Source organism: Antechinus flavipes, chromosome 2, assembly GCF_016432865.1.
Source record: "Antechinus flavipes isolate AdamAnt ecotype Samford, QLD, Australia chromosome 2, AdamAnt_v2, whole genome shotgun sequence".
NCBI lineage: Eukaryota > Metazoa > Chordata > Mammalia > Dasyuromorphia > Dasyuridae > Antechinus > Antechinus flavipes.
The window spans coordinates 431370861-431385411 of record NC_067399.1 but is presented as its reverse complement, the minus strand read 5'-3'; the positions used below and the strand labels follow the sequence as shown (position 1 = coordinate 431385411).

The following is a 14551-nucleotide window of genomic DNA, read 5'->3' as shown; positions in this document are numbered from 1 at the left end:
TTTTACTTTATTCTTTTCCCCCTTTTCTTTCCCTCTACCTATTCCAAATAGGCTACAGCTAAGCATGGATACATTTTTACACACACACACACACACACACACACACACACACACACACACACACATATACATTTACATATTCATTTAAAACAATATAAATTTGACTGACATAATGTAGATTTCTCTCTTGATTGACTCTTATTGACTTTGAGATCAATGATTACTAGTCCTACTTTTTTTCCCTAATTAATTAGACTTCGGATCTTTGTTACTTTGTGTGTATCTCTTATTTTCTATCTCTGCTAACTCTTCTACTTTAAATAACAGTTAGACAAGTTGAGGAAAACTAAAGTAAAACGTCCCCCAACCCATGGATCCCTCCTTTACTTTCTACCTCCATTTTTTCCCTCCCTTTTTATCCCTTCCCCATTAATCTAATACTACTTATACCACTGTTGTAAATCTACACATTCTTCTATACCCTACCTTATCCTTTTCCCTCCCTCCTTATTTCTTTATAGATTTTGGAGGTGCTATGCCCTTCATGGTGTGTGTTTCTGTGTATATATAAAATGTATATATGTTTATATGTATTGTTCCTTATTTAACCATTACATTGCTGATGTGAGTAGGTTTTCAGGACTACTAGCTCTACTACCCCATCTAATGCCTCTGTGTCATTTCTTCTCTGCAACTCATTCATATGGCATAATTACTATTTTTATCTTTTCCTAGACAATTTGCTTTTTAGGGTCAGATCATACTCACCTATGCCCCAATCTTTCTTTTGACATACCCAGTTACCAATGTCAGTTTTAGATGTATGGTTTATATTTCCATGTATACAACATAAAGTTTATTCTTAATGAGTCCCTTGAAATGTCTTTGATGTTGACTTTTACATGTTAAATTTTCTATTGAGTTCAGGTTGAGTTCTTGAGACAAAATCTTGAAAACCTTTGAGTTCACTGATTGTTGGTATATAATATTGTAGGAATTACAGTTTTGTAGCTGCTAACAAATCCTGTACTCTTTTAATTATAGCCCCAGAATATTTTAATTGTTTTTGTTTGTTTCTTTTAAAATTTTCTTTTTGATCTAGGGATTTTGAAATTTAGCAATAATGCTCCTATGTGTTTTCCTTTTAGGATCTCTTTGAGGTAGTGATCTTTTTTTTTCTTCTATTTCTACTTTGTCCTTTTATTACTTGTATTACTGTATCAGGGTTGTTTTGTTTTGTTTTTTTTTTTTTAAAGTTTTCCCCCAATCTCTCTCATTTGATTTTTCATCTTTTTTGAGTTCTTTTGGAAATTCTTTCTGGGCAAGTAGCCATTATTCTTTGGGTAAGGAGAGGCTTTTTTTCTTCAATGTCCTCCTCTAAAAATGAACCCTTAGTTTTCCCTATTGCCATAGTAAGTTTTTGTGATTGGGTTTTTTCTCTTTTGCCTGCTTTTTTTTTTTTTTTAAATAGGAACTTATTAGTATAAGCACCTCTAATCCTGGGGTGGGGAGAATAGTGCCTCTGGCTTTCACTTCTGCTCTTCCTTCTGGCCTGGAACCTCAAAGAATTCTACCCTCTTGCAAGTGCCCATAGCTAGCAGCTTCCCTACCCTATTGCTTCTGTGCTCACCTGGTATGTTGGTTCCCTCTTTCCCTGGACTGTGTCTCTGTAGCATAGCTGGGCCTAGCATTCCTTATCAAGAGAGGTTCCCTCAGGTTTCTAGGACTCAGATCCCAGACTCCTCAGGCAGGTGGTTAAAGTTCCTGTGGTTGGGGCTGAGCCTACCTTTAGACCCAGGGAGCCCCAAGGCTGTTAGATTGCTGTTTCTGCATAGGTATTTACACTTCATACAGGTTAAAACTCTGTCCTGGATTCTCTATTTGGGTTTTCACTAGTTGTTCCTAGAAGGATTCTTGTTCTGCCTTAAGTCTTATTTGTTTTTTGTAGGTCTGTGTTTTGCCTTGGGAGATGATGTGGAGAATTTGGAATTTTCTGATATATTCCACCATTTTCTCAGAATTTTCCTTAAAGAGTTCATCTTGCCAAGACTGGCCCTTCTATGCATATTCTTGATTCTGCCCTCTTTAGTCTCCTCAGAGTTTCTTTAGTGTCTCCTCACCTCTCCATTATTTACTGATTCCTTCTCTACTGTATATGTCCAGACCTCCCCTATCCTTAAAAGAATCTTCACTAGACTTGTCACTCTATAGCTTTTCTCTTGTTCACAGATAAACTCCTCAAAAGAATACATTAAATTCATTCATACCATTGTAGATGGGTTTCCAATCCTCCAGTGAAACTACTCTCTTTAAGATTATAAATAACCTTTTAATTCTTAAATCTATTTGACTTATTTATCAGTTCTCATCCTTGAATCCTTAAGTAGCTTTTAATACTGTTGATCTCTCCCTTCTTTTAAAACTCTTCACTTAGCTTCCATAAACAGTTCTTTTTCCTGGTTCTTTTGTCTATTTAAATGCTACTTCTTTGTAGTACATTATTTAGCAGCTCCTACTTTCTTTCTCATTTTCTCTCATTTCTAAGGACTTATAGAAAGTATTCTATCAGATGAATGTTTGGATTACAAAATCTTTAAAATCCCTTTCAGCTCTGTGATTCTTTGAAAGTATGGAAGATTGGTGTAAAGGAGGATTGAGTGGTCCCAAATTTTTGAATATAAAGAATTAGAATAATGGTGGTATTAATCAGGAGGAGAAAATAGATTGGTGAGGAGGAAGACAATAAGTTTAGTTTTTAAAATGTTGAATTGAAGGTGTCACTAGTTTTTGTAGCTAGAATTGCAAGTACGGACTTATCTAGTGAGAATATTCTTCTTGGATGTGATCATTGAAGACATAGGAGTGGATGAGGTCAGCAAGGGAGAGAATGTAAAAGAGGAGACACTGAAATATATTTTTATTTTCTTCCCCTTCCAGAGGTTGCCAAACCAAAGCCACGTCATGCAATGAAGCGGAAAAGGACAGCTGATAAATCCACGAGCACTAGTGATCCTGTTATTGAGGATGATCATGTGCAGGTGACATCCTTTTTGTTTGTTTGTTTTTTTGGTTTTTTTGATTTTAAGCAATAAGTTGTATTTTTCTTGTACCATATAGTGAAGGTTTAGTTGCATTGCACACTAGTGAGAAAGTATCTGTATCATTTCTTTGTCTTGAAGAGAAAATATAAATGTAATGTAGAAGAAAGAAAACTAAATTTGTAATCCGAGGATCTTAGATTGTAGAGGATCCTAAATGCTCTATAAATTTAATTATCCTCTAAGTAATTATTTTTCCAGTATATCTTCTTTTGGCTTGAAAGTGACTCTGAGTTCTCAGAGGCTTCTGTTGCAGAAAGCAAAATCCAGCAGCTCCTATCAAGCAGGAAGATATTGGAAATATAGACACAGTGATAGATTTTTATCTGTTGCCTTAAAACTAACTTAGCTCGGTTCAGAGAGGCTCATTACTAGAAGAATTACCATTGGGTAGTGGTTTTTGGAGTTACATATGTCAATGAAGGTATTAAAAATACTTTTGAAATCATGGGGTTTTGTAGTATATGTTAAACTCTCACATATAGTGTGGACTGTACTGGAGTGTCAATGCGCTCCAGGGACAAAAATATGGTTAATAATAAAATAACAATTTAGATAAGGGCTTGTAGTAGAGATTGCACATAAAGAATAAAAGGAAGAACTTTAGTAGCTGAAAGTAGATGTTAAGAGCTCTATTCTAGGTTATGGAGGGTATCATGAACATAAAACTAGAGAAGGCAAGATAAGAATGGGGGATGGAGAGCAGTCTCTTTGGATTGAAAATTTATACAGAAAAGGAGACTAATATGAGAAGGCATTAAAAATAAAAAATTTGGAGTGAAAGACTGAATACCAACATCAGTTCTTTATTTATTAAGCATTAGTACACTACTGTAGGTTTTCATATAGAGGAGTAATAATGATCAAGGAATGCATTAGAAATGATTACTGTCAAAGTTTTCTGAAAAAATGTGATCAGTGATAGGAGAGTCTGGTTATAGGAAGACCATTTAGAAGTTTTTTAGAACAGTCCAGTCAATAAAAGATAAAGGTCTGGATTAGAATTGGCCAATGATGTTGGAAAAGAGAACACAGAGTACTTATTTTGGTGGTGGAATCAACAAAACTTTTTGGGTGTGGTGGGAAAAGGAAAAGATAAAAATGATTCTAGGGTTATAAGGGAATATAGCATTTAAAAAAATATTACTATAAATAAATTGAAATTTAAATTTGTTTTGTATAAATTTTGTCTTTCATTATCAACAGGTTCTTGTCTTAAAATCCAAAAATCTTGTTGGAATCACATTGACCAACTGTGGAATTACAGACTTAGTATTAAAAGATTGTCCTAAGATGATGTTCATTCATGGTAGGTTTTTATATCCAAAGTTTGGAGTATTTACTCTGTTAGTATTAGGAGCTAAATATTAGATCATTGTGTTATGAACAGAAGCATCTTTAAAAAGTGAAGTCTCATATGCATGATTGATAATTAAGTAGTGAACAATAATATTTTAACTAAGAGAAGAGAGAATTTACAGTTTTAGCTGTTGCTAACTTTAGATTCTGAATTTTGTCATAAGGAAAAAAAAGCTTCTGGTACTTCCTTTTAGATGTAGGTGGTTTCATACCCTGAGGAATGTCTTTTCAAACTCTTATCAAAGAATAATCCTGGCTTCCATCATTCCTAATCATATCTTTGTACCTGAAATGATTGTTCTTTAGTGATTATGTTGAGGTTCATATATAGAAATTTTCTTGTTTTGCCTATAGAGAATCATAGGTCTTCTTATAATTACCTCAAATAGCAGCATCCTATGAAATTATTATTCCCAAATTAAGTTATTTATATTTGTGATTAGCAATAAAGGCTTATTTTGAAATCATCTACAATTTTCTTGATCATGTGGTTTAAAGAAAAATAATCCTCAGTTCTCAAAGACTGTATCAGCTGAACACCATCTTCATTAGGGCTTACAAATGGAAAGTCATCTTGTATGGGCCTGGCAAAAGACTGTATAATGGACCAGGTGATCTTTAAGATTTCTTTCAGCTTTCTAATGATGGGTTTTTCCCTGTGACCCATGTATTTCTGGACTAACCTAATGGAAACAGGATAGCCACATGGGCAATTCTTATTTCCTGTTATCATCTTTATTTGTGAATAAGGCCAGAGAAGAGATCATATGATTATAAAAATGGATAAGTATTATTAGAAGTAATCTAGTCCAACTTTCTCAGCCATGTTCTAGAATCCTCTCAACAGCACCTTTGACCAGAGATTACTTTTGAACACTTCATTGATTAGGCAGTCATGACCTCTAGAGGCAACCCATTCCTGATTTATACAGTTCTGATTTATAGATAATTATCCCTTAAGTTATCTTCCCCATTTCCCTATAATTTCCAGCCAAGGTCTTAATTATGTCTCAGAGGTATATAAAATATCTCTCTTAGAGCTATTTCACCCATGAGGTAAAGACTTATATATAAATCAGAGGACTGAATAGAAAAAGAACTTCTACATGAGAGCTCAGCAACATTTATTTAATACCTATCATTTGCATAGATACCCATATACAGTGCAAGGCAAAGAGGTCCATCTTTGGAGTCAGAAAAACCTGGTAAGTGCTTCTGGCATTTACTGGCTACAGGGCTCTTTCTCCAAGTTGGCATTTAATGGTTTTTTTCCATATTGGGAAAGTAGGAGGGCATGACTTCTTTTATAGGTTCCACGGGTACTCTATAGATTTAGACCTAAACTTCACTGATATTGAGGCACCCTTCCAGGGAGATCATTTCATCAATGGCAACTCATAATTCTATTATTTCAGTTCCATAATATCTTTGTGCTGCTCTTCATTCTTCTGTCTGGTACTATACTAAGTATCAGGCTTAGCTTTTTAAAGCCACAAGATTGTAATCATTCTTCTTTTAGCCAATACCAAACTTAGTTCAGTCAGATAAAAAGATTTATGTTTTACAAGGTGATAACAGGATAGACTTTTTTTTTTGGTGATTATATCAACTAGACTGGGTTTGAAATCAATTCTCCTTTTCTCTGTTACCTTACTATATAGTAACAGATCCTTCAGCTACTGTCTATCATATACTGCCAGTGTGAAGCTAGACAAATGATTTAGCTCCTCAGTGTCCCGGGTAATTCTCCAATTCTGCAGTTGCATAGAAGAGCTCCCTAATTGATAGGTTTTAACTTCCCAGAAATGTGCAAATGTTTAGGTAATTATGGAGTTAAGAGTAACTTTACAGGCTTATAGAAAGCCTTTTAATTAAGTTTAGTTGTCCAGATTTCAGGTTGCATTCAAATATTTGGGGGGGGGTTGTGGCTTGATTTCTGTTTTTTTTGCTGAGGCAGTTAGGGTTAAGTGACTTGCCTACTGTCACACAGCTAGGGTTAAGTGGCTAAGGTCAAATTTGAACTCGGGTCCTCTTGACTCCAGGTCCAATGCTCAATCTACTGTGCCACCTACCTGCCCCTCCCAGTTATACTCTCAAATTTCTTTGCCCATCTCTTCCTGCCAAATTCCTTGGATTTAATAACTCAAGAACTCAGACTCTATTCAACATATCATTTTGTTTATGCTTTTGAATCACAATCTGGTACATATTCTATCTTCCCCAGGAGAGTTCTTGGGCCCTTTATATTGGCTTCTGATACTAGTGTGGATCATCCCTTATCCTTTATATAACAAGGAAAGGGTCAGGAATGCTTCTGTTGTTTTATCAATGTCTCACACCAAGACTAAATCTAGGGCCTGTCAAGAGGAAGATGGAATTTTTCGAATTATTGACAAGATGCTGGTTATCTCACACAGACTTTCCACTCAACACAGAACATACTAGCTTTGCCCTTCTTATTCTGTTAGTACCATTTTAGTGTTGGTATAAATGTGGACAAAAACTATTTTATGAGAACTTGCTTTTTGTTCATCTAGTTCTTTCCATGAAATTGTATGGAATAGGACTCAAATACCAATATTTTCATATATTCATTCATTAAAGAAACACTCATTGAGCATGAACTATTTAGGACCTTGTGTTAAGTGCTGAATTTTCAACTCTGCTTTAACTTTTTTAAAAATTAAACTACATAGTGATTTGCCCTATTATTGGAAGCCTAGAAGAAACTGATTATCAATGTTGAGGATATTGTTGAAGAGATTCCTGTTCAAATTGGTCTTGTTAGCCTCTGAGATCCCTTTCAGCTCTGAGTCAAGGATTAAAGAGATTCTCATGGCTTTGCTCAGCCCCTGTGGGGGTATGGCTGATACCCATACCTAAAGTTCTGACATCTCTCCCCAACTTTAAAATGTCTTGATTTCTATATGATTATTTTTTAACAACTTCTGGTATTTATTTGTTGTGAAGTTTTTATTGAAGTTTTTTTGGGCTGTGTGATTGATCTAAAGAAATAATTTGGTATGCTGGAATCCTGGAATCAAAAAAACTGCTCGTGCACTAACTGTCACACACTAGTTTTGTGACTTTTTACTAAGTCCTCACCTAGCCTCAGTTTTCTCACCTGTAATATGTATACAATGCTGTGAGATTAAGTTGAAATGATCAAGGATTTTGCAGCCATAAAATATTTCACAAATGAGTGATAATAATAGATCATAGAAATAGAGATGGAAGTAACCTTACAGGCCATCTAATCTTGCCCCAGGTCATATAGGACATGTAAATAAGAGAACTAGAATTTGAGCTTAGTTTCTCTAGCTCCAAATCCAGCACATTTTCTGCTTTACTTATTTACTTACTTTATCTTAGTCTAAAAAGATTGTGACTAGTCTTTGAAATGAGTCAGAACAAGCCATGTTTCTGTGTTACTTTGATTATATTATTGGAACTTTAGAACTTTATGTTTTCTTTTGTAGCTACAAGATGTCGAGTCTTGAAGCACTTGAAAGTTGAAAATGCACCAATTGTGAATCGATTTGACTATGCTCAGTGCAAGAAACTGAACATGGATCAGGTACTAGATCAAATCCTAAGGATGCCTGCAGAAAGAAATCGGATTATATACCTTCGCCCAATGCAGCAGGTAGAGCCAACTCCATTTTTGACTAATGGGGTTACTTTTTGATTACCTTACTCTTATGCATTCACTTTTTAAATCTTTGCATTTATACTGTTCCCCCCCCCCCCCCCCCCATATTTTTCTTAAGAATGAACCCTATAGACTATCATTAAAGCTGCCATAGTAGAGATTCTCTAAGCAGTTACGTTTGACCAAGCAGAGGAAGATTGGCATTGTTGCAAATCCCTGTTGCCTCCCTCCATTGTTGCCTCTTTCCCTATCACTTAGATTGTTGCAGTGGTCTGACATCTCATTTTCTTCATTCTCTTTTGTCTAATTTATCTTACACTTGTTGCCAGATTGATCTTGATGGTATACAATTGAAAGAGAGAAAAAGAGAGAATGAGAGTGTATATGTAATATGTGTATCACTTCATCGTTCAAAGACTTTTTAAGGATCTTTTATGGTTTCTAAACAAAGATGAAGTCATGATTTAGAACTAGAATGAGTCTTTTCCACATAGCCCAACCCCTTCATTTTTTGATGAGGACACAAGGCCCCAGAAAGATTAAATGACTTTTCCAAGATTACACAAAATAGTCAGTAGTAGAGGTCAAATTTTAACACAGGGACTAACATCTAGGGTCATTCAGGATCTGTCTTTAAATTACCTTTCCAGCTTTGTCTCTTGCTACACCTCCTCACCTATTATACATTCTAGCCAAACTGAACTACTTGCCACCTTTATAATGATTCCATAATTCCCTTTTCCATATCTTTATTCATACTCTGCCCTATACCTCTAATGCCTTCTTCATCTATTACCCAGTGAAGTGGGTAGTTAGCTTTGCTTTTAATTAATGGTATACATTTTGATCCCTCCAGCCTCATACATTCACCTCTTAGATCTTAGCCCATAAATTTGTACCCATCCTTCAAGGCCCAGCTCAAATAGTACCTTTGTCCCTTCATTTGAAAGTGATTTCTCCATCTCATAGCACTTTTTACTTCTCTTGTTCTTTTTTCATACTTCAATGAATCTCTGATTTCATTGATGCAGGTATCGCCTCCCATGGTGCAAATTATAATCCATCCATGCCTTCTCATCCTATCTAACTCTTATCCATGCCATCCTACCGTAAATCTCCTACCTGCAGAATGTTGGGAACCTCTCCCTAAATTTCTTGACATTTCATGGATTCTTACGGTGCATGTGGGCTGTCGCTGTTATCTCTCACTCATCATACGTCTAGCCATCCTTCTTTTCCAATTCTTTGTCTCTCAGATGATGATGCCCTTTATACTGCCTCTGCCCAACTCTTTTGGTAATAAGATACAGCTATCATGCTTGTCATATATCTTAGCATATTTGAGAATAAAAGTTACATATTTACCCTACTATATTTTGTAGCTTCTTAAAGACCTGGACTGTCTTTGTTTTTTTATATCCCTTATCTCTTAACCCAAATCATTTGCACATAGTAGGTTCAAAATTATGAGCTATTTATTTTAGTAAATGAGTAATAGACATTTACTGTTGGTAAACATGTGCCAAATACTATGCTTGATACTAAGGGGAAAGTAAATCAAAGACATGAACTCTGCCTTTAACAAGCTTATAATCTAAAGGTAAGAGTATAGGTGTCAAAGAATTTAGGACTGGAAGAGATCTTAAAGATAGTTTAGTTCAGCCCTTTAATTTTTCTAGATTAGCATTTTGAGGCCCGAAGAGATGTCCTTTGCATCAGGTCACAAAGTTAGCTAAATGGCAGAGGCAAAATTCTAACCAGCCCCTTCTTATAGTCCAGGGCTTTTTCCATACCATGTTGCTTCCTAACAAGACCCTGAATTTCTCTAGCTGAACAAAATGCCTTCCTCACAGGAACCCTATGAAGTACAGATGGTAAGTGATATTATTCCCACTTTGCAGCTGAGTAAACTCTAAGGCTCAGAGAGCAGGAGGTATTTCCACACCTGTAGAGCTGGCTAAGTGACAGTGCTCAGATAGAATCCAAGGGCTGTCTTGTATTCATAGCCCATCTCTGAGAGGTAGTTCTGCTGTTCCTCTGGCTCTCCCTTTCTGACCCATCTTGGCTCTGAGCCCTCCATCTGTATCCTTCCCCTTAGGTCGACACACTGACTTTGGAGCAGAAGATATTCAGCGGCCCTTATCCCTATCACATCTGTATCATTCACGAATTCAGTAACCCTCCCAATGTGCGGAACAAAGTTCGCATTCGCAGTTGGATGGACACAATAGCAAACATCAATCAGTAAGTATCCATCTGCACAGAGGCCTAGAGAGGCCTGAAGATTTTCCCACCTTTGAGAAGTAGTGCCCACAAGTGATTCAAGGTCATAGTCCAATGAGACAGTCCCATTACAGAAACAAGACCCTCAGTGGTCACTTAATCCAACTCCTCTTTTTGTAACTGAAAAAACTGAGGCCCAGAGAGGTTGCCTAAAGCCATACATATAGGTAATGTCAGAGTCAGGATTCAAACTTAGACCTTTTGACTCCAAAGTCAGTTTTCTTTTCCCTGAACCACTCTGCCTGTTTCTGTAGGACACTCACATAAAGCCTCTTTAGATAAGTGATAGGTAATGATTTTTTTCAACTTAGATTGAAAAGTAATGACACCTACAAGCAGCCATCTTATTTTTTTAGTTGTCCCTGAGCCAGTCATGAACAGTATTCAATCTGTACTTTAGGAATTCTATCCTGCTTTCCTTCTTTCTTGAATTAATAACTCCTATTTCTGAACTTTTTTAAGATTCATAAAATACTTTCCTTACAACTCTATGGGATAGGTTTTTCAGGTATTATTATTCCCATCACTCATAGCTAATAAGTGTCAGGGCCAGGACTTGGACCAGGTCTTTTGACTAGAAAATCATTTCTTTTTCCATGTTACCACATTTGCCTCTTGAATTCTGCCTATATCTAACCATGAATTCTACCTATATCTAACCATTGCTTGATAGCTAAAGCCACACTCTTAGGATCATAGGATACTAGGATTGAAAGCGACCTTATAGATCACTTGAAACTAAGGCCTAGAAAGGTTGAGTGACTTGCCTGAAGGAATCCTCAGCCTTTGTCATGTGACCACAAATCTTCATTGCTGTTTCACCCTGTACCTTAGGTACTCAATCTTTTATATTCCCCCAAGCCATATTGAGATTTTTGGTAAAGGTGTTTATGTACAGGGAAAAAAATAATAATTTATAAGTAAAAAGTGTATGAAAATTAGAGCATTCCACAAGTACTTGACCAATAGTAACTGAATAAGGCTAAACTTTTTCATTTAAATTCATTTCTTACCTTGTCTGGAATTCAGAAGTGACCCTTTATATGCCTATGATTTCCATCATGTTTAAGGGGTATACTGAAGACAGTTTTAACAAACTGATTATTAAATTTTCAGCATGAGAGTTTTACACTAGAAATCAGTAAGCACTATCCTAAATCATGGATTAACCTATTCTTTTGTTAATTATCTCGATTTGAAAAGGAATTAATAATGCAGATTAAATTTAAAAGGGTGTACATACAATTTTTTTTCTGATGAGTAAAACATTAAAACTCTGTATTAGTAAAACACCAAAACTCTGTATTGCTCTTTAAACATTGCTTGAGCTCAGCAGAAGGTTAAGGGAATGAAGGTATCATCAGGCTAATGACTTGATAATTCTAAGGTTTAAGAATAATAAGGGTAATAATAATAACGTACTTAAAAAGTGCTTTAAAGTTTTCAGAATGATTTACATATGTTATTTTATTTCAGCCCCACAATACCTCTGACCATAAATCAAATGCTCCCTCAGTCTGTTCCTAAACTTAGAATGGAGTCTCTCTCCCAGCATTCCTGTCCCTACCCAGTCTCTTAATTTGTCTCACAGTTCATTGGCTACAGTAAATACCATGTTCTTCTATTGGTTAGTAGGAAGTACTGGTACTTGTATGACCCTGGTGATCCCATACCCTTCTGTGTTCAATACCTCTCTGGCTAAAGAAGAGCTTCACACCATGACCACTACATATAATTTTTTTCAAAATAACTCACTCTTCAGAAGAATCCTTTTTCTTCAAAAACATAAAACAGCTTCTCTGAATATTTATTGTTATTTGTCTTTTGTAATAAATGTATAGAAGAGAGCTCATTTAGTTTAGAAATCTCAAACATTGTAATGTTTCTTGCAAAAACCCAGGACATAGAGAAAGGCTTTTTTTTTTGCTAATTTCTCTTCTTCTTAACCCTTAATAACAGCTCCTATTTCTAACATGCTTTAAGGCCTTTAAGTACTTACCTTATAAAAACATCAGTGCCTTCCTCGCCTTTTAAAAAGGAAGTAACTTGGCCAAAAGCATATTAGTGTGTGAAGGATCCAGGACAAATCCAAGCTTCCCAACTTAAAAGTCTAGCAATCTTTCCACTTTACAATACTCAGAATATGCTTGATATATGTGCATATAAATAGGTAGAATAGAATCAACCCTTCAGTTATAAGCAGTATTTTGAACATTCTCCTAAAATAATCTCATTTTTGTAATTTGCATTGTGTTTTTCCCCTTGTTCTGCAGAGAACTCATTAAGTATGAGTTTTTTCCTGAAGCTACACGAAGTGAAGGAGACCTGAAGAAGTACACCAAATACCCTTGGGGAAGAGAGATTTATACTTTAGAAGGTAACTTTTGGAGACATACATACATACATACATACACATACACATACACACACGACATCTGTTTTCTTAACTGATAGAGCAAGACTTGATGCTTGTATGGGATTCATAGGCATTAGGTCAGCAATTATGATAAACTTCACAAAATCCACGGTTTAGATTGATGCTATATTCCTGCCAATAATAGGACATGAGGAATGATGACTGTTGGACTGCTTGTATACATTTTCATGAAAGGCCTTCACAGTAGTAGTACCTTGGCATAATTTAAAAGTTTGAGAATTGAACAAAACAGAGAATGCTAGAATAAGAAAAAGATTATAGAATATCAAATGTTAAGACTTAGAAAAAATCTTGGAGGACAGTTAAATGCATTCATTTTATAAAAGAAATTGAGGGCCAGAGGAAAAAGTGATTCCCCAAATCATACATTTAGCCCATAATAGGAGTAGGTCCATATCTCCTAATTATTAAACTCAATGATCCCTTCTTTCAGCCATAATATTTCTTAGATGGTAGGTCAATAGGGAGAACACACCTCAGATTCTCTTTTAATTGATATTCTTGTCATTGGCTCTGGAAAAATTGACCTCCTGTATGACCTCTTGTTTTAGGTGTTGTGGATGGAGCTCCATATTCCATGATTACAGACTTCCCATGGTTGAGATCACTACGAACAGCAGAGCCTAATAGCTATGCAAGATACGACTTTGAAGATGATGAAAGAAGTAATTACTGTTTGCAGTACCTTTCCTGTTTTATTATACTTGATTGCTTAGAGACCTCTGAATTTTAGTTGAATATTCTTCAAGAAATGTAAACTTTGAAATGTACTAAAATATTGAAGGTATTCTCCCCCATTTTCAAAAAAAGTCCTAATTTATATTTAAAAGAAGAAACTGTCAACATAAAGCATTTAATAGTTGCTGAGATTCATCCTCAAGAGGGAACAGATTTATTCTACTTAGATCAGAAAACAGAATTTAGAGATATAGGACAAAGCTCCAGGAAGACAGATTTTGGCTCACACAGGGAATCTAGAAATAAAATAGATGACCTCACAAGACAGTGGATTCTGTACTCCTGGAGGGTCTTTGTGGACGCTGTTTTAGAAAAGATTTCTGTTCAAGTGGGGCTTGGGTTTTGAACCCGCTATCCCTTTTACTTAGTCTAAAGTGCTGTGATTTTGATTTCCTCCACTAAGTTTTCATATTAACTCTGCTACTAAAAGTAAAACAAATATAATTTATAAATGACATGTTTGATTATTTAAAAATTTTCCTCAATATTTGTTCTTAAAATTAAAGAGGAATTAGTTTCATTGAAAGTCATTCAGGCTATTAGAAGTTTATATATTGTTGGACTTGGGTTGAATCAGATATTTCTTGATTGGGTATACTGTTCTTTTGTATATCCTTCTTGATATGAACTTATATATCCAATCAAATCATAATAAATATTCCTTAAAGGATCATAGAATTCTAGAATCAGGTCTAGAAAGGATTTCAGAGGTCAGTCATCTAATTACCAGACCCCTCATTTTTTCGCTTACAAAGCTAAGATCCAAATAGATTATAAAAGACATTTATAAGTACAGATAAAAAAATAGCAAATTCAAGTAGTATTTGAGTCTTCTAAGTATAAATACATTTCTCTTTGCTTATCATTCTCTTACTGCTTACCATTATGGTGTCTAACTATAGTGTATTTTCATGTGACTGGTCTTTTTGTTTTTTTTTGCTTTTGTGAAATGCTTTGCTATATAATAAAGCTGCCTCTAAGAAG

General features: G+C 35.3%; 1 protein-coding gene across 1 annotated transcript in view; it reads left to right on the top strand.

Annotated features, from left to right (window-relative positions):
- FBXO38 (F-box protein 38) overlaps positions 1–14551 on the top strand; it is a 113143-nt gene that overhangs the window by 97564 nt on the left and 1028 nt on the right. The window contains exons 17-22 of the mRNA XM_051978954.1: positions 2938–3038; positions 4305–4407; positions 7937–8103; positions 10208–10353; positions 12666–12769; positions 13381–13494. Coding sequence (XP_051834914.1) covers positions 2938–3038; positions 4305–4407; positions 7937–8103; positions 10208–10353; positions 12666–12769; positions 13381–13494 — 735 coding nt within the window. The remainder of the gene's footprint in view (positions 1–2937; positions 3039–4304; positions 4408–7936; positions 8104–10207; positions 10354–12665; positions 12770–13380; positions 13495–14551) is intronic.